This window comes from Neolamprologus multifasciatus, chromosome 8 (genome assembly GCF_963576455.1).
Source record: "Neolamprologus multifasciatus chromosome 8, fNeoMul1.2, whole genome shotgun sequence".
In the NCBI taxonomy this organism is placed as follows: Eukaryota; Metazoa; Chordata; class Actinopteri; order Cichliformes; family Cichlidae; genus Neolamprologus; species Neolamprologus multifasciatus.
In genome coordinates, this window is record NC_140446.1 from 18,487,505 (window position 1) to 18,504,877 (window position 17,373).

At 41.4% G+C, this 17,373-nt stretch overlaps 2 protein-coding genes across 5 annotated transcripts; both read left to right on the forward strand.

Moving 5' to 3' along the window:
* Positions 1-13: 13 nt before the first annotated feature.
* Positions 14-8,695, forward strand: tsr3 (TSR3 ribosome maturation factor). Its single transcript, XM_085171504.1, has 6 exons — positions 14-432; positions 621-831; positions 1,943-2,136; positions 2,242-2,412; positions 8,067-8,121; positions 8,352-8,695. The coding sequence occupies exons 1-6, from the start codon at positions 312-314 to the stop codon at positions 8,488-8,490; spliced, it is 891 nt and encodes a 296-aa protein (XP_085027630.1). The 5' UTR covers positions 14-311; the 3' UTR covers positions 8,491-8,695.
* A 299-nt stretch (positions 8,696-8,994) lies between these two features.
* On the forward strand, positions 8,995-17,325 carry pdpk1b (3-phosphoinositide dependent protein kinase 1b). 4 transcript variants are annotated; one of them, XR_014875880.1, is made up of 15 exons: positions 8,995-9,210; positions 11,327-11,617; positions 11,831-11,873; positions 11,964-12,101; positions 12,197-12,341; positions 12,449-12,546; positions 13,000-13,075; positions 13,159-13,227; positions 13,352-13,448; positions 13,564-13,737; positions 13,945-14,162; positions 14,408-14,465; positions 14,756-14,908; positions 15,019-16,022; positions 17,234-17,325. XR_014875880.1 is itself a non-coding variant. In XM_085171490.1 (14 exons), exons 1-14 carry the CDS (start codon positions 9,187-9,189, stop codon positions 15,130-15,132), a joined length of 1,698 nt encoding a protein of 565 aa, XP_085027616.1. In that variant the 5' UTR covers positions 8,995-9,186; the 3' UTR covers positions 15,133-17,325. The 4 variants fall into 4 exon arrangements, 3 of the variants coding, with proteins under 3 accessions (XP_085027616.1, XP_085027618.1, XP_085027619.1); XM_085171490.1 differs by having other exon boundaries at positions 15,019-17,325; XM_085171492.1 differs by lacking the exon at positions 8,995-9,210 and adding an exon at positions 9,227-9,894 and having other exon boundaries at positions 15,019-17,325.
* The last annotated feature ends 48 nt before the right edge of the window (positions 17,326-17,373 follow it).

The following is a 17,373-nucleotide window of genomic DNA, read 5'->3' on the forward strand; positions in this document are numbered from 1 at the left end:
TAAGCCGTGAGCATGCGTGTTTTTCATATGGGACTGCGACGTGCTTACCACGATACGAAGCCAGTCAAGCTAGGTTATACTTCATATGAAAGTGGTGCCGGATGAAAGGAGACTACTGCTAGTTTGTGATAAAGTCTTGAAAGTTGCTTATGTCTAATTCCTATTGCAAATAAGAAGTTTTTGCTTCTCTTTTTTGGGCAGTTCTCTTTGTTAGACGAAACTGTTGTCAGCAGGATAGCCAGATAGCTTAAGTCATACTTCTTGGTCAGTTCGTTGCAGTGACAGTCTGACAGTGACAGTTAACTAGCAGCATGGGACGAAAAAAGCAGGGAAAGTTTGTCCGTCCTGACAACAAGGGCAAAGACAAACGTCACAAAATGAAAGGGAAATCTTTAGAGGCCTTTACAGAAGAAATGCACACTGCTTTGGAAGGTAGTGTATTGATTATCTCTAATGCAAAAATGTTTAACATGTTGGCTGTAAGGCATGCTATTTACAATAGCGTCAGCATCATTAAATGCTGTTTACACTAGGAAAAAGTGCCCATTGCTCAGGACTGATAACACTCGATATGGTGTAAACACTTGAGAAATCTGAGATTGTGAACTTTCTCTTCTCAGCAAGTCTTCACAGGGAGGAGGGAGCAGAGGCCCCTCAGGTGAAGCTTCCTTGCCCACTTGCCATGTGGGAGTTGGGTCACTGCGATCCCAAACGTTGTACTGGCAGAAAGTTGGTGAGGAAGGGCTTTGTACGCAACCTGAGACTCAATCAGAGATTCAACGGGCTCATACTGAGTCCAATGGGCACGAAGTATGTGACGCCAGCAGACAGGTTTGTTCAGCTGTTTCCTCTGTACTTCAGCCAATGAAATCAAATAATCTGTAGCTATAGACCACCTCATATAACTATTTATATACACATTTTGATGCACACCTGTTTAGTTACTCATTAACAAGTGTTCTCAGGGTGAAAATGTTTTTTTTATGCCAGTGTTCAGAGTAACAACAGTAGGTGAAATAAACACACGTTAGGACCATGAAATACAGAAGAACATCTATTAAAGTACAATGTGGACTCTTGAAGTAAATTAGATACAGCAGCAGAAGACCACACTGGGTCAGCTAAGAACAGGAAACTGAGGCAACAATTCACACAGGTTCATCAAAACTGAACAAAAGTTTTTGGAAAAATGTTTCCTGCTCTGATCAGTCTCGATTTCTGCTGACACATTTGGATGGTAAACAACACAAAAGCATGGATCCATCCTGCCTTGTATCAGCAAGTCCAGCTGCTGCTGGTGGTGTAAATGTGTGGAAATATTTTGTCGGCACACTTTGGATCGTAGAGTACCAACAGAGTAGTGTTTTAGCACCACAGACTACTTGAGTTTTGTTTCTGATGATGTCCATCCCTTTATGACCACAGTGTACCCATCTCATGGTAGCTGCTTCCATCATCTCAGCCTGGTTTCTTGACTGTAGTAAAATGACAGCTTCAATTGCCAGATCTCAATCCAGAAGTTTTGAATCATGGATGTATATCTACAACAACTGTTATATTCTGTCATGTCGATATGGACCAAAATCTCTGAGGAACAAGGTTTCAAACTCCTTGTTGAATCTATTCCATGAAGAATTAAGGTAGTTAGGAAGGCAAAAGGGGTACAACCCAGGACTAGCAAAGTGTACTTAATAAAGTGTCCCCTGAGTGTAAAGGCCCTCCTTTTAGATTTATTACTTGATTATTTACCCCATGTAGAGCTTGATCTTCAAGATCAGTCATATTAAAAACTTGAGACATTCCAATGCATTGTTATATTAAAACAAATGTTACTATATCAAAGTGTTTTGTTGGTTATGAAAATTAAATAAATTCTATAATTTGTGTCACTGTTGTGATGCAATCCAAAGCGATTTTTTTTCTCCATGTTTTGTCTGCACAGAGAGATTGTGGCCAACAATGGGCTCGCAGTGATTGATTGCTCCTGGGCCAAACTGGAGGAGACGCCCTTCAATAAGATGGTTGGAAGTCATCCCAGGTTACTGCCGTACCTCGTAGCTGCGAACCCTGTAAATTATGGCAAGCCTTGCAAGTTGTCCTGCGTTGAAGCTTTTGCTGCCACGTTCTGCATCGTAGGTAAGGGTTTAGGTTTAGTTATTCAGGAATACCGCAGCAACTGCTTTTTGTGTCTTATTTTGGTTATGGCAGTTAAACTGTGACATATTGTTTCTGATATTGCAGGTTTTGAGGAACTGGCATTGCTCTTATTGAAGAAATTTAAGTGGGGGACAACGTTTCTGGAGCTCAATAAAGTCCTGCTTGGCCGCTACGCTGCTTGTCAGTCGGAAGAAGAGCTCCTTGGTGTAGAGAAAGAGTTTCTCACTTCTAAACCAGAGGAAGAGGAGGAGTTTGGTAAATAACCTGGGGTTCCACACAGTGTCTGGGTTTGTGTAGCAGTGGAGGTAGAGGGTCACTGTGTTTTGGTTCAACCTCTTTCTTATTTTAGCTGTAGTTTAGCTTCATGTACATGTAGTGGCTCTTAAATAAATCACATTTATTGGACTTTAAGAGCTTTCAGATGACAGTTTCCAGTAACTGTTTTAGTAACTGTTAAGTTTAGGCGCATTTTTGTATCTTTGTAACGGTTGCCAGAACAATTTAAAAAAAACAAAAAACAAACACTGGGTGTTGTGATAGCAACAATATAACAATTTGGAAAAAATATGTAAACGATTTAGTGCAAAATGAGACCTGCTGTAGTGCAGTTAAAAGTGGGCATGGATCATTAGTGTTTGCATTAGCTCCTATTACAAAGTAGTGATTTATTTCTGGCAAGGAAACTTTGATTGTCTTTTGGGGTTACTGGTAAAACATTAGCTGTGTTAACCCTAAAACACTAAAACAGAACGCAGAAATCACGCAGCAGCAAAGAAAGAAAACAAAGAGGCTGAAACAAGAAAATAAGACTAAAGCAGGAAGTTGTGTTGAAGTGGCTAGCTGTTGCATCACTTTAGATTTCCTAATAACAAATACAAACTAGAAAAAAGGGACTTAGAAGGTAATTAGTTCTTGAAGGACCTCCTGAGTGCAAAAATCTTGAGCCAGTCCTAAGTGTTTCATATTTTGCGTAGAAAATGCAAAATAGGTGCAGTGATTTATTCAGACACATGCAAACAAATATGGAAATATAGCGTATAAGGCTAATACTATTCTAATGAGGTTGAAAGTGAATATTTGATGTGAGCACATTTATTCATCAACACAGCCTGAACTATTTCTGACTAGATTTCTGGTCTTTTTCTTTAAGTAGCCTTCATAAATGGTTCTCCAGGCTTCTTGAAGGACATTCATTCTTGGATGCTGGCTGCCTTTGGTTCTGTTCTCTGTCAAGAAGATCCCACACTGCTTCAGTAATGTTGAGGCCCAGGCTCTGGGGAGGCCGATCCATGACTGATAGTGTTCAACTGTCTGTTTTTCTATCCAGTTATGCTATTACTGCATTGGCTGTGTGTTTGCTGAAAAATTGAAGGCGTTGCCAGTTAGATGCTTTCAACATGGTGGTATCACCAGATAGTGGATGAAAATTTGAATGTACATTCTTAAGTGTGTAAATTTTTTAAATTCCATTTGACAGACTAGTTATACAATATGGGATCAACAAGAAAAGATTTTTAGAATATCAACAAATTAAATCCATAGTAAAAAAGAAATTTAACCTCAGTCAAGTTGAATTACAAACACCACCAAGTGTGGTTCAATTTCTTACTCTTAAATCCCCCAAACTATTATCTAAAATATACAGAACACTTTCTAAAATAGATGAATCAATATCCCTTCCTATTGCAAAGTGGGAAGCAGATTTATCAGTCAGCTTAGACCAAAACGTCTGGTCTCAGATTTGCTTAAAAACCTTTAAATTTATTAAAAATCCCAATCTGCAATTAATACAATACAAAATACTGCATAGAGTGCACTATACAGGTCATCGAATGTTTAAGATGGGCTTTACATCCGCCAACAACTGCTCACACTGTCAAGGCAATACACCAGACAGTTACATCCACGCTCTTTGGTTCTGTCCACCAGTGCAGAAGTTTTGGCACGAGATATGTGAGGACTTATCAAAGTGTCTGAAATGTAAAATTCCAACCTCCCCTTTAGTATGCTTGTTGGGAAATTTGGATGATGTCACTACAGAAATTAATACAGTCCACATGGTTTTTATTGCCCTATGCATCGCCAAGAAAACGGTCCTCATGAACTGGAAAAATAAAAATAATCTTAATTCTAGCCAATACAGAAACTATCTAATAGATCACATTAGTCTCGATATAGCCTCTGCCACCACATTAGATCAATCCCTCTGGGCTCCTTTGATCGGCTCCATCACCTAGCGGGGGTGGGGGGTCGTGGTTTGGTCCCGCCTTGGCTATTGTGGTTGATGTGGAGGTTGGGATGGGCTTAGGGCACCTGGAGGACCCCTAGAGACATTATCCCTGGAGGGCTTAACCCGGGGGTTGTGTTCATAACCTGGTTAGTGGCTCTGGTCGCTCTCAGAGGTTGTTCTCCTCGTGGCCGCGTGCAGCGGGGCTGGAGGATGGTCTGTGCTGGCGGACGTAGGTTACTGGCCTGGTGGCCTGGCTGCCCCTGAGTGGATCCGGGGCGGGCGTGGGGGTTTGGGGTTCGGGGGTGCTTCGCCTCCGTGCTGGGGCTCTGGCTGGGCCTTGGGGGCTTCGGTCCTCGTCGGTGTGTCGCCGAGGTTGTGGGCGGGTGGGTGCACGGGGGCTCAGCCCTGGCGCAGGGGGCCTCTTGTGCATCGGCCTAACCGGGGGGCTCTTGAACTGGCAGGGAGGTTGTTCCATCTTTGCAGGAGTCCACTCTGCAGGTGGGGGAGAGACATAGGAGAGGTGGAGAATAAACTTAACCTGGGTGTCTGTGTCTTGTGTAGTCTGGGAGATGATTGAATGTTGGGGTGGGTACAGTTTCCTCTGCGGTGGGGTAGAGTGGGCTGCCCCGGGTCCTGTGGGGCTTGGCGGTGTTGCTGCCGTAGGCCCTGGTCTGGATGGGCCTGGGCTCCCTTGCCTTGGTGGATACCAGGGGACGGGGGTGCATATTGGGGTCAGCGGGGGAGCTGGCCCTAGGGAGGGACACCCTCCCCTCCCTTCTTTTCCTCCCCATCCCCGTCTGCCTCCCTCTTCACGCTCCACCACACCCACCCACACAGGTAGGGCTTTGGGGTGCGGGTGTGTCACCAGGGTGCAGGGGAGACATTCCCCCCCCCTCTGTCCTCTTCTGGCCACCTGTGCCTCAATTTTATCTCACAACTTAGACATCCACATTACTTACACTCTCATAACACACACATATATATATATATATATATAGGGCCTTGAGGGTGGGCACGTTAACGGCGTCCAGTAGACGGTCTGTGTATTCAAACCTGCCTCTGGCGCCGGTGCCCACCTCTCAATTTTAAATCCATGTAGACATTGAGGGTTCTCGGGAGGGGCCGTGCTATCACCTGCTGCTCTCTGGCAGCAGCACCATGCTCTCCCTTGTTTTAAATACACTTTAGAGCAACACGCAGCAACACTACACTTGAGCGGGAGGAGGGAGGTATGGGGTCTTAACACACCCCTGTTCTCTGCTAGCCATCGGGGCGGGGGGGCTGGGAAGAGATGCTGGCTGTCCGATTGGCCTCCCTGCTGCTGCGGAGCCTGGGGCGGTCTGCTTGCCTCCACCCCGGAGGGAAGGGTAACATCTCTTGGGTCTGGGTGCCGTTTCCATCTCTGGGGGTGAGGATACCTGGACCCGGGATATAGAGTATGTTTGGGGAGTGTGATTGTGTGTACATGTCCATTTACGTTTATTCCTGCGTTGGGTGAGTGCTGAGTGTTTGTATATGTGTGCATGAGGGTGGGAATGCATGTCTGTGTCTGTGTGTGCCTGTTTGTCTGTGTCTATATGTCAGGTCGGGTCTTAGACTTCACCTCTCTGGGAACTCCAAGGCCCTCCAAAGTGTGGAGGCCTATCTCCCCTCACCACACTCCCTGCCGGTGACTGATGCCCTCAGGGGTCGGTGCGTTGGTGGTTCTTGGTGTCCGGGGCTGGGCGCTCAGGTATGTACCAGCTCACTCCCGGTGACTACTTGGCGGGGCCTGGCGCCTGCTGCTCGGTCAGGCCTCTTCCGGGGCGCGGGGGGCCCTCGGGCCTCCGGCCTCTGTGCCTGCGGCTCGGTTCACTCTGGCACAGCTGGCTGCCGGCAGAGCCGGCGGGCACGCCGGTGCAGCCCCCTCTAGCTTCTGCCCGGTGGCTACTGGGTGACCCCTCATCTGGGGATCCTCAGCCCTTCCCATGAAGGTGGCACGGATGCCCCTCCGGTGGTCCTCCTTGGGCTCTTGCACTCTGGGGCCTCTGGATGTCTGGGGCCTGGATCTCCTCCATGCCTGCTTCATGCCCTGGGGGACGGGGCTATGGCTCTCTACATCCTCTAGCAGACCATTACATGGGGAAACCATTTGAATACAAGCGCGCCGATCCACACAGGTGTGCACATGGGTGTTCACTATTCGTAGACTTAAATCACACCTTTCTTGGCTGCTACTTCAAAGCACATTGTGCGCTGTCTGTCCTGCGTGCTGCACAACAACATTCAATATTTAGTATTTACTGCTGTTTTCACTTAGCTAGATTAATACGATGGTGTTGTGTATAGTATGTTGCATTGTTTTGTTTTGTTTTTTTGCTTGTTTTCTATTCTTTTTCTCTCAACAGGTGATCCCGGAGATATTTTTTCTTCCCCCCTTTCTCACTGTCCCTCTCCCCTTCTGTTTTTCTTTTCCTTCCTCTTTCTTTCTCCCTTTCCTATCCCTCACTCATGTCTGTCCCGTCTGTAACAACTGAAAATAAAATAAATAATAAAAACAAAGGTCGATCAAATGGACCAATACGGCAATGCCATGATGATCCATTTGGCAAAATAAATCCATTGGGTATCCTTGTTGGTCTTCAGACAACAATTCTGACGGCTAAAGAACCAAATGGGACAGGCGAAAAAAAAGAAAAAAAAAAAAAAAAAAAAAAAAAAAAAAAAAAAAAGTGTGTAAATTTTGGCAAGATACATTTTCCCAGCACATCTCTTCTGAACTTCTCTGTATATATTGATGATGATTTGATTCAAAAATGTAAAAAAAATTTAATACTCCATACTCCAACAAATGATGTGTTTTTGTAACAAGAAAGTGCCTAAAGATACAAATTAAAGTTGGTTCTTGGCTTAATTTTCTGCATTGTAGAAACAACAAAGGTCATCTCTTGAGTTGGGTCCCTTTTTGTGTTTGATTAATTCACGAGTCTGTGTTAAGTGGCTTGGTGGTCAGGTATTGGACTGGATTGAAAATGAGTGAAAAAGCAGCCACTATCCAAAGACAAACTTTGAAAGAGGTTCAGAGAGCCTGGAGAACTATTGCTTGAAACCACTTTGGAAGCAAATATTAAGAAATGAGGGATTTTTGCACAGTATTGTTTCTCATAATCAACTGTTTGATTCAAATGTATTTTTATTTTGGAAAGGTTCACTTTGGAAATGGCTGAATCTGAGTAATTGCTAATGAATAATTTTTATAGTTTCTTGTTGTGATTCACATTTGCTAAATTGTCACCGGGAAACCAGTGTTCTCATATTTGTTTATAAGATATAAAACTCATATTATTCTTAAGACTTTAAAGACACTTAGTAATGAATATTCCAAGGGGGAATTAATGTCATTATGAACTGTTTTAGCTGATTGATTATTCTGTGGACATTGATATAACTGTTCCTTGCATTGTTTCCTTGCCTTGTAATCAGGCTGCCTTGTTGTTTCTTTTTCCTTTCCTTATTGGATTTTGACTCATTTGATTTTGCTTGCATCTCTGAACACATCTGGCTGAGATTAGGAAGTCAGTATCCAGGCTGATTGTCTGGAAATGTCTAGAATCTGGATGTGTATTTTTGTTGCTGAGTGACCTATAGTGCTGAATTAACTGTCCTCGTAATGAAAGCTACACATCTGTTTTGTTCACAGATCCATTTGATGTTAACTCTGGAGTAGAATGCATGAATCTCAACAGACGTCAGTGGTAAGTATTGATCTAGCATTCACGTATCTATTACAATAATTAAATAAATGTACCAAGAAATCTTTGGTTATATTTGACTTTAGTTAGTTAGTTAGTAAGTTAGTTCTCTTAGTGGTGATGTTTATATGGCATAAATATTACCAGCATAATTTTAAAAATGGCAAGAATTCTCTTAAAATAGGCTTTAACGATTTGCTTCCTATGTTTACTGAGTTCCTTTTTGTGTTTAGTGCACCTGTAGAAGATGACTCCAGTGAGGACACAGACCCCACAGAGGAAGATGACGAAGATGAGGCAGAAGATGAAGAAACGGAAAGCATTGAGGAGACAAGAACAAGCTCACATGACCATGATGAAGTGGAGGATTGAATCAAAGACTTTACACTAAATCATATTTCAACCTTGGGTTCTTTTTAATACACGACTGTTTTAAAATGCTCAAAAAATATTTTGGCACTTATGAATGGTTATGTTTTGTTGTTTTTTTTGCTTATATGTCTATGTAAATTAATGAACTTTGATGCATGTCAACTAAATAAAAATAAAATAAGGGTGTTTATTATTATTATTACTGACATTTACACATTATATTCTTGGCTTATTGACAAAATATTTATTGGATTAAACTTGTGTTTGTTGGAATATACTTGGTTAGTTTCAGTTTCACACAAAGCGTTTTATGGATATTGGTCATTTTTGTCAGTTTGGGTATTTAGGAGTGCTTCTTCACTTAAGTTTAGTTACACTTGAATAAAAAAAGACCTGTAGATCCTTCTTACTGCCATATATTCAAAGTTGGTCTAAAACGGGAGTTTGTAGGCCACGTCTACTGCGGTATTTGAATATCCACAACTGCTACCGTCTGACTCCGGCCATATCAGTAAGATGAAGTTCAGTAGGTTGTTAATGTGGCGAGGGGGCGGACACAGCGGGACTCTCCTCTGCTGTCCTGCGGTAACATTGTTGTGGAACGACGTCACAGCTCGAAAATGAAGGCGCAGAGGCAGCCATTACTGGAGCTTCTCTAATTATTTTATTCCAAATAAATACTCGCTGAAAACTCTCATGGCAAGAGCTACAAGTCAGGTGGTAAGTGTTACAACTTTGCCGTGAATACCAGCTCGAAGCCGGTGCTCAAAATGGTCAGTGTAGAGGCTTTGTGGGGATAAATAGTTACGTCGGGCCTTCATTTGAAGAGCAGTGCTAGCTGCAGGAGATCGCTTAGCCTTACGACTCACTAGCAGCTTGCTAGTTTGCTAATGTTGGCTATCGCAACACCCAGTGTTTGCCTTGTTAATTTGGATCGTCAAATCTCACACAGTATTCATGAGTCACACTTTGTCGACTTATTTGGGCCTTTTGAAACGTTTACCAGTACACGATAATAGTTACAGGGGACACATGTGCGTTTTCCTCTACCAGTAACTATTAGCTATTGATAGCTTAACAGGTTCGCGCTTTCGATATCCCCGTTTGCTAGCAGGCTAGCATTAGCTTTATTGCGTTCTTCCATTGGTTAGCATATATTTTGAAGGAAAGCGTTGTGCTATTCGAGTGTCAACTTTCAAATCTTCATATAAACGGCAGGAAACTAATTTTGAACACGATTAAGTGACGTTTCTTGAAAATGCCACACGGTTTTGAAGTTGCTTGTGTTGCCTGATTTGCTAACGTTAGCTAATTGACTGTTGGCGTTAAGTTTGTAACTCACTGTCAGCGATGGCCGGCATTATTTGACAAGCCAGCAGGAGCTAACATTAGCTTGTTAGCAAGGTAAGTTCGCATAGGGCGGTTGTTTCACGACTTCTCAGAGTTAGGAAAACGTTATTCGGCGTTTTCCTCCAACCATTACATGCCTGACCAATAGCAGTGACTCAGTAGGTAGTTATATGGCTAGCTGAAATAGGCCGGAATAGGCAGCTAAAATAATGGCCACACCTTGGTTTTGAATGAGAAAAAGCTAGGCCAACTGAACTAATTAAACGTAAACTGAACTGCCAGATAAACTACACACTTATTGTTCGGGTAATTCAATGTGTTTATATATAAATGACACCGGTACCGGGAATTTTTAGGAAGCACTATCTTTAAGTTTTAAACAGGCAGTTGGTGTGCCTCAGCTGCCATGTCAGTTTGAATATGTACACATAGATGGTGTGAGTTCAGCGCAGTTTATGTCACTGTCACATGAAAAATTAACTTTGACATAGTTTTTACAGCCTGAACACAGGTGGGTGGGACCACCAGGCTCAGAAGTGGCTCCTTAAGCAGTTCCTTCTTATCACTGTTAGACTTTGGTCTACAAGTGGTCTCACTTGCAGTAGTATGTTTAGGTTATTGTAATTTACAGAACTATAAGCAACAATAATTTTAAGCCAACAGCCTGTAAAGTGCTTCGTGTAATATGTGAGTACATTTCTTTCTCTTCATGTGTTATATGTATACTTTGTGAAAGATATTTAAGAGTCAGGATAAATTATTATCATAAGGCAATGCAAGGTTGCACAACAAAATTCTACATGGAGTTCCTTCATGCTATTAAAGAACTGCATAGCAATGTAGATAGCTATCATTAAAAAATAATTAATTAATTTAGTTAATTTTCATGATGGAGTGCAATGAAAAAGTTCAGAGATTTCAAAGCATATGAAAGAAAATTCTTCAAAGTGTTGTTTACACCAGTGGGAACTTTCAGGTGTCAGTAGAGTGAGAAGACTGGTTGTGGTGGGTAACTTCTTTTAGTCTCATCTATGTAAACATCTCAACTCAGCTTTGTCACTGGTGCCGGTGATGTTCTAGGAAGCTCATATTTTTCAGTAATTAAGTTTAGCTGCTTTTGTCGTGTGCTCTTTGGGCCATCGAATCTGTATTTTGACAACTAATAACTGCATCGATTACTAAATCCATCTCAGATTGATGGAAAAACCTGAAATTCTTCATTTAAGTGATAGTTTAAAGTGCTGAATAACAAAACACATTTTCTTTATGCATTCATTTTTATTGAAAACATTATTGAAATGTTAAATTGTTACTATTTTATCCTCATATTTTTGTCGTCACTGTTATGTTCAATCCAGTAGTAGTTCAGATGGATATACAGTCCCTCAGCTTTCTCAAGTAAAGAGCCTTTCCACATGTGAATTGTTATTTACCTCTGTCACCCTGCTTAATAACACATTCTTTATGGTCTCTCTTTTTCTTACAGTATGATGTTGTGCCCATTCAGCCCAGCGTTGTCATCTGTTCCTGCTCGCATCCATCAATGGTAAGAAACCACCCTGACTCCTGCTCGCCACTTGCAATCCCAGGCGCAAGCAGCAGCCACTGCCCCAGCATGGAGGGCGCAGCCTCACAGGCTTGTGCTGTAGGAGCATCTGCTAGCAGCCAGGCCCCACAGCTCTGCACACAGCCAGCCGTCCAGGCTTCTCAGCCACGCAAAAAGAGGCCAGAGGACTTTAAATTTGGCAAGATACTGGGAGAGGGCTCCTTCTCAACGGTATGTAGCTTACATTCCACTTAGCTTTTGAAATGTGCCGAGGAAGATGTTGCTACATGCTAGCGTTATTTTGATTAATGTACTTGGATGAGTCATGCTGAGTTCATTTTAGGTGAAGTGACAAGTAAGCCCAAGGAAATATTATTATTTTCCCTCAACATCTGACTGGTTGGTTACATGCCATATCATCTCACTGTTGTTTCTTATTCTTAGGTTGTCCTGGCAAGAGAGCAGGCAACAGGGAAAGAATATGCAAGTAAGTAATAATGTATAATGAGTTGAGTTGGACTAAAAGGAAAAAGTTGCTGGGTTTACGTTTACTAATATTCTCTTTTCTCTCCTTTAGTTAAGATTTTAGAGAAACGCCATATTGTGAAGGAGAACAAAACCCAGTATGTGAAACGAGAGAGGGATTTGATGTCAAGTCTTGATCACCCGTTCTTTGTCAAACTCTACTTCACATTTCAAGATGATGAGAAGCTGTGTATCCTTTTAACAAATTCAGTCTATCAAGGCCTATTTCCTAACACGTGTTTTACTGTTTTGTTTAAGAAGTTTTCCTTAACCAGTCTGTCTTAGATTTTGGTCTTAGTTATGCTAAGAACGGCGAGCTCCTGAAATACATTCGCAAAATTGGTTCATTTGATGAGACCTGCACTAGATTCTACTCAGCTGAAATAGTTTGTGCTCTAGAATACCTACACAATAAGGGGATAATACACAGGTAAGACAACACCCTTTGTTATGTCCTTTTTGCAGGTTTTGCTATAAAAATTTCACTTGCTGCTAAGCGTTTGTTTTTGCTCACAATTTTTATTGTTTTAATTTCAGAGATCTGAAACCAGAAAATATTCTTCTGAGTGAAGAGATGCACATTCAGATAACAGATTTTGGAACAGCAAAACAGTTACCATCAGACAGTAAACAAGGTATAATCACAGTGCTGATTTTTTTATGCTCCTTGTGGTAAAGTATGGCCAGCATAAATATAGTCTTAACTGACCTCAAGGGACTGAGCATAAGTTTCAGAAATCTGCTGTTATTAATATCACTCAGTGAATCCAATATATTGACAAAGTTCACTTGTTCATGCTACTAACAGACTTATAGCTAACTTGGGTAACTGCCCCTGCTTTTGCTTTGACTGTAGAAAGCAGTTGACGGTTACACATCAGCTTTGTTCTGTGGTTTGATTATGGCTGAAAGCAATGCAATCTTTGTAGCTGGTGAAGTAACTTGCAAGCTTGTCACCTATGTTAGATTATGATCTTTTTGCACAGTAGAAAAGCATTTAATACATGCTGCATAGAACATGTTTAAGAAAGGAGAACTTGTCTTTTTACCCTTTTGTTTTGTTTATTTGTTTGTTTGTTTTTTGGCAGCGAGAGCAAATTCGTTTGTTGGAACAGCGCAGTATGTGTCTCCAGAGCTACTAACAGAGAAATCAGCCTGCAAGAGGTAATGAGATTTTTATTAGGTTTTTCAGCTCAGGGTGGGCATCATTCCTGCAATTTTATAACTGTTTACTTTTTAATTTTTAGCTCTGACCTGTGGGCCTTGGGATGTATTATCTATCAGCTGGTGGCTGGTTTACCACCATTCAGAGCTGGGTAAGAACTACTGTGTTTACAAGACTCAATTTTTCTTAATTGTTTTTTTCAAGTGCAAAAAATCCGAACCAAACACACCAATGTTCACTTGTTACACTTTTTCTTTTCTCTTTAATTGCTGTAGAAATGAGTACCTGATATTCCAGAAAATAATAAAGCTGGAGTATGAATTCCCAGAGAAATTCTTCCCCAAAGCTAAGGATCTTGTTGAACGGCTTTTGGTATGTCATTGCATATCACAATAACACATTTCAACCTCCTTTGGTAATAATTTGGAAATAAGTTAATCAGTTACCTGTTTAGAAGTTGGCTATTTACGTTTTATTTAAATTTCAGTCATTGGACCCAACCAAGCGGCTTGGCTGTGAAGAGATGGGAGGGTACGAACCACTGAAGCAGCACCCCTTCTTTGACACCATCTCCTGGAGTGACCTTCACCTACAGACACCTCCCAAGCTCACACCCTACCTGCCAGCAATGTCTGAAGATGATGAGGACTGCTATGGAAATGTAAGATATTTTACTTTACTATGGTAACAGTCTTGGTATGTTTTTTTTTGTTTGTTTTGGTCTGTTGTTTGCTCATTCAAAGAGAGCATCAGGTTTGAGACCTTGTTGAAGCTTAGAGATTCATCCAAACCGTAAACAAGTCATAAATTATCAGCATGACATCAATGCACCTTTCATAACGAGACACTGTCTCTTTATGACTCTCAGTACGATGACCTCCTGAGCCAGTTCAGCAACATGCAGGTGGCCCCGTCCAGCTCATCACACTCCCTGTCGCCACATGACTCGACGCCGCCGCAGAGGTCCAGCAGCAACATTGAGCAGTATATCCACGACCTGGACAACAACTCCTTTGAGCTGGACCTGCAGTTCACTGAAGAAGAGAAGCAGTTATTGCTGGATAAACAGACCACTGGAAACCCCTGGTAAACCCCTTCCATTTCTTCATCCCTGTTAAAATGTCTGTGTCATGTGCTGTTCTTTGTTGGATGTATATCAAAACCAATTTTGAATCAATGTCTTTCTTGTATCCTGGAAATATTTTTCACTGCACTGGAAACCATAAGAGATTTTTGGTGAATGATTTAGAAATGTGGATTAACAATTAGTTATGTTACTTCGTTTTAAAAAATTGTGTAGTTACCATTTGCGTTTTTGTGTATCAACACAGGCACCAGTTTGTGGAGAATAACCTAATCCTGAAAATGGGCCCAGTGGATAAACGAAAGGTGTGTGTGAATTCTACGGCATATATTTGAATCCTTAATATTACTTTATTCCATTGTTTCAGTATTTTTAAAAAAATACATCTTTTAGTACTTTACACTATTCTGCCAGCTAGACTCTGTGGAGTTTTCCAGTTTGAGTTGGCTACAGATCAGTGAAGTCACTTCCCTTTGCTTTTCACTGCTGTCAAATGGGAAGTAAAGGGGAATTCCCTGTTGTACTGTGCAAAGTGTCGCTGGCCTCGTAGCCCCCTCTGTTGGTGAAGCAATGAGATGTTTGCATTCCTTTGCAGGGTCTGTTCGCCCGACGGAGACAGCTGCTTCTCACTGAAGGACCACACCTGTACTACGTGGATCCTGTCAACAGGGTCCTGAAGGGGGAGATTCCTTGGTCCTTAGAGTTACGCCCCGAGGCCAAGAACTTCAAAACCTTCTTTGTTCACACGGTACACAATTATTGATTTGTGATGCCTTTTTGACAGATCTTAATATTTTCCTTAAGTTTTATATAAAATAATAAAAAAATATGTAAATGTTTTTCCTATGATGTTTGCAGCCTAACCGGACATACTATTTGATGGACCCCAGCGGGAATGCAGACAGATGGTGTAAGAAGATCCAGGAAGTGTGGAGAAAGATCTATCAAAGGCACCAAAACCCTGGCCTATAGGAGCACAGGTTCACCCTGTGCCCACTCCTCTTTAGCTCTGAGGCCAATCACTGAGCAGAGTAACACCCTCTTTAGTGCCCTTCATCACCGCAATGTAAACAAACTCTTAGAGACGCTGGCATCTAGACCTTGTTTGTTTTCCTGAGTAGAACCATGGGAAAAATACAACTTTGGATTTAGGGTTGCTTTGCTTGTTCTTTGTGCTCTCTGTGAGGCTTCTATTGCATTTTTCCATGTATGGATGATAAGACTTCCACCATGCACATCTGCTTTTTGTACATTCTGCGGGGGTGGGCAAGGGGGGAGGAGGACAAGCTTTGTCTTGTAGAGTGACAAGCTTGGGTACCGCTGCGACTATCTCAAACGCAAGGACTGGTTTCCTGCTTCGATGATGACACAAAATCTTGCTTTTGTGAACCAGCGCCTCTCATGATATCTTTATTAAACCATATCCTAATCCTACATTGTATGTGCAAGCTGTAGTCAAGCCCCACTTTTAGTGCATATACTCTATAGATACTGTAAAATGGTTCAGTCTCACACGTTTACCAAACTCAGATCCTCTCTATTTTTGTCAGAACCCAAATATTTCCCTCGGTATTTGAGTTGTTTTTTTTAGTCTCTCGGTACTTTGCTTATTGCAGTTAAGGTCTCTATATAATAATGCAGAGTGCCGGTCTGCAGTGAGACGTGGGTCTGAACCAGTCTCTGTATAAGTATGAGCCTTCCATAGCCGAGGATGTTTTGCTAACAGGGGGGTGGGTAAACATGCCACTAGCTTGTACTTCCTAATCATAACTTGCTTATCTTTCCTGCATGGCCAGTTTTTGTAGCTCAGCCTTGTCCGCTTCTCTCCTAGGGCACTGGAGATAAAGTTTATTCAAGTAAAGGTGGGTATTTTTGACTGCATTGGAAACCATAGAGACTATTGTTGAATGATTTGGTTGTTCTGTACCATTCACTGGCTATTTCTTTTGTGGTGTGAGTTCTTAATTTTTTATTTTTCTTTGGGTTTTTTTATTTGGTGGAATAGTTCACTCATCTTCAGTATGCCCTATTCAAAACAAAATCTTATGTGCTGACCACCCCATGCTGAACAGAAAACCACCATCAACAGAGATGCATACACATACTATCATTTTCAGAAGCAATCACAGTAAAGCTGTTGTCCCTGGACAATATGGCAAAACTGCCTCATTGGGCTCATTGGCCTATTTTTAATTTTTTTTTTAATTTTTTTTTTTTTTCATTCTGATGTTTGGCCCAATAGAAATTAAAGCGATTGATTTAACTTGTGCTCTTGTTTTAGAAATATGTATTATCATAATGCTTTTAATTTTTTTGTCATAGTACCTTACGGTCTTTCCAAAGGTCCTCTTCCTTCAGCTGAGTCTGTATGTGCAGTGTGTGACTGGGGACCCTCTGGCCCAGGGCCAGATGTGGTTGGATGTCAGTCAAAGAATATCTATCTCATCCAAATAACCGATGAAATTGCTGTATCTGTCTATAAAGTTGAGGAAGCACGAGAAGTGTTTTCCCCTCTAGTTAGAAAAATTGTTTGAATCAAGTCGATGGCAGTCGGTTACATTGTATGTAGAAGCTCTACCTGGCTTGTAACTGACTAGAACTGTGATGTACAGATGATGTATTATTAAAATCTGAAGCAAGTAATGCAATGATATTAGGATACAGTTTTTGTATTTTTATTCTTGTATAAGGTTATTTGATGGCTATTGTTTAGCCTATAGTTCATTCTGTGTTATTTAAATTCTAATATATGAATCATATTTGGATTGAAGTCATGTTCAGGGGCCATGTTGTGTATGTATTGAGATGTAAAGCCTTTGAATGTGAATAATTATTGTAAACTATAATATTTTACAGCTTTTTTCTTACTATATCATACATTTTCTATTTGCTCAGTGATTTAATCATATTCTGATAATTTAATGAATCTGTTCATTCTCTCTGATTATTTGTGCGCTAGGTCAGTAGATGTTGAATGATGAATTTTCCACTTAATGCTTGGTAGTCCAGTAATTAAAGCATGTAGGGATTTAGGCATACCAATAAAGCCATGTGTCCTGTCTTCTGTCAACAGCCTGGGTCATGACAGTCGAGAAACCGCATCATTCAGTGGCAATGGCATCTCACATTTTGCAGCATGTAAATAAAGTACCGGCTCATTATCACTGTTTTTGTGTCCTGAAAATTACTTTAACGCGCTTTAGTGCTAACTTG

Coding starts and splice junctions, on each gene's coding strand:
- tsr3 (XM_085171504.1), top strand. CDS start 312: ATGGGACGAAAAAAGCAGGGAAAGTTTGTCCGTCCTGACAACAAGGGC. Junction 433..620: donor AATGCACACTGCTTTGGAAG/GTAGTGTATTGA, acceptor TTCTCTTCTCAG/CAAGTCTTCACAGGGAGGAG. Junction 2,413..8,066: donor AGAGGAAGAGGAGGAGTTTG/GTAAATAACCTG, acceptor TTTTGTTCACAG/ATCCATTTGATGTTAACTCT.
- pdpk1b (XM_085171490.1), top strand. CDS start 9,187: ATGGCAAGAGCTACAAGTCAGGTG. Junction 11,618..11,830: donor GAGAGGGCTCCTTCTCAACG/GTATGTAGCTTA, acceptor TCTTATTCTTAG/GTTGTCCTGGCAAGAGAGCA. Junction 13,228..13,351: donor TTACCACCATTCAGAGCTGG/GTAAGAACTACT, acceptor TAATTGCTGTAG/AAATGAGTACCTGATATTCC.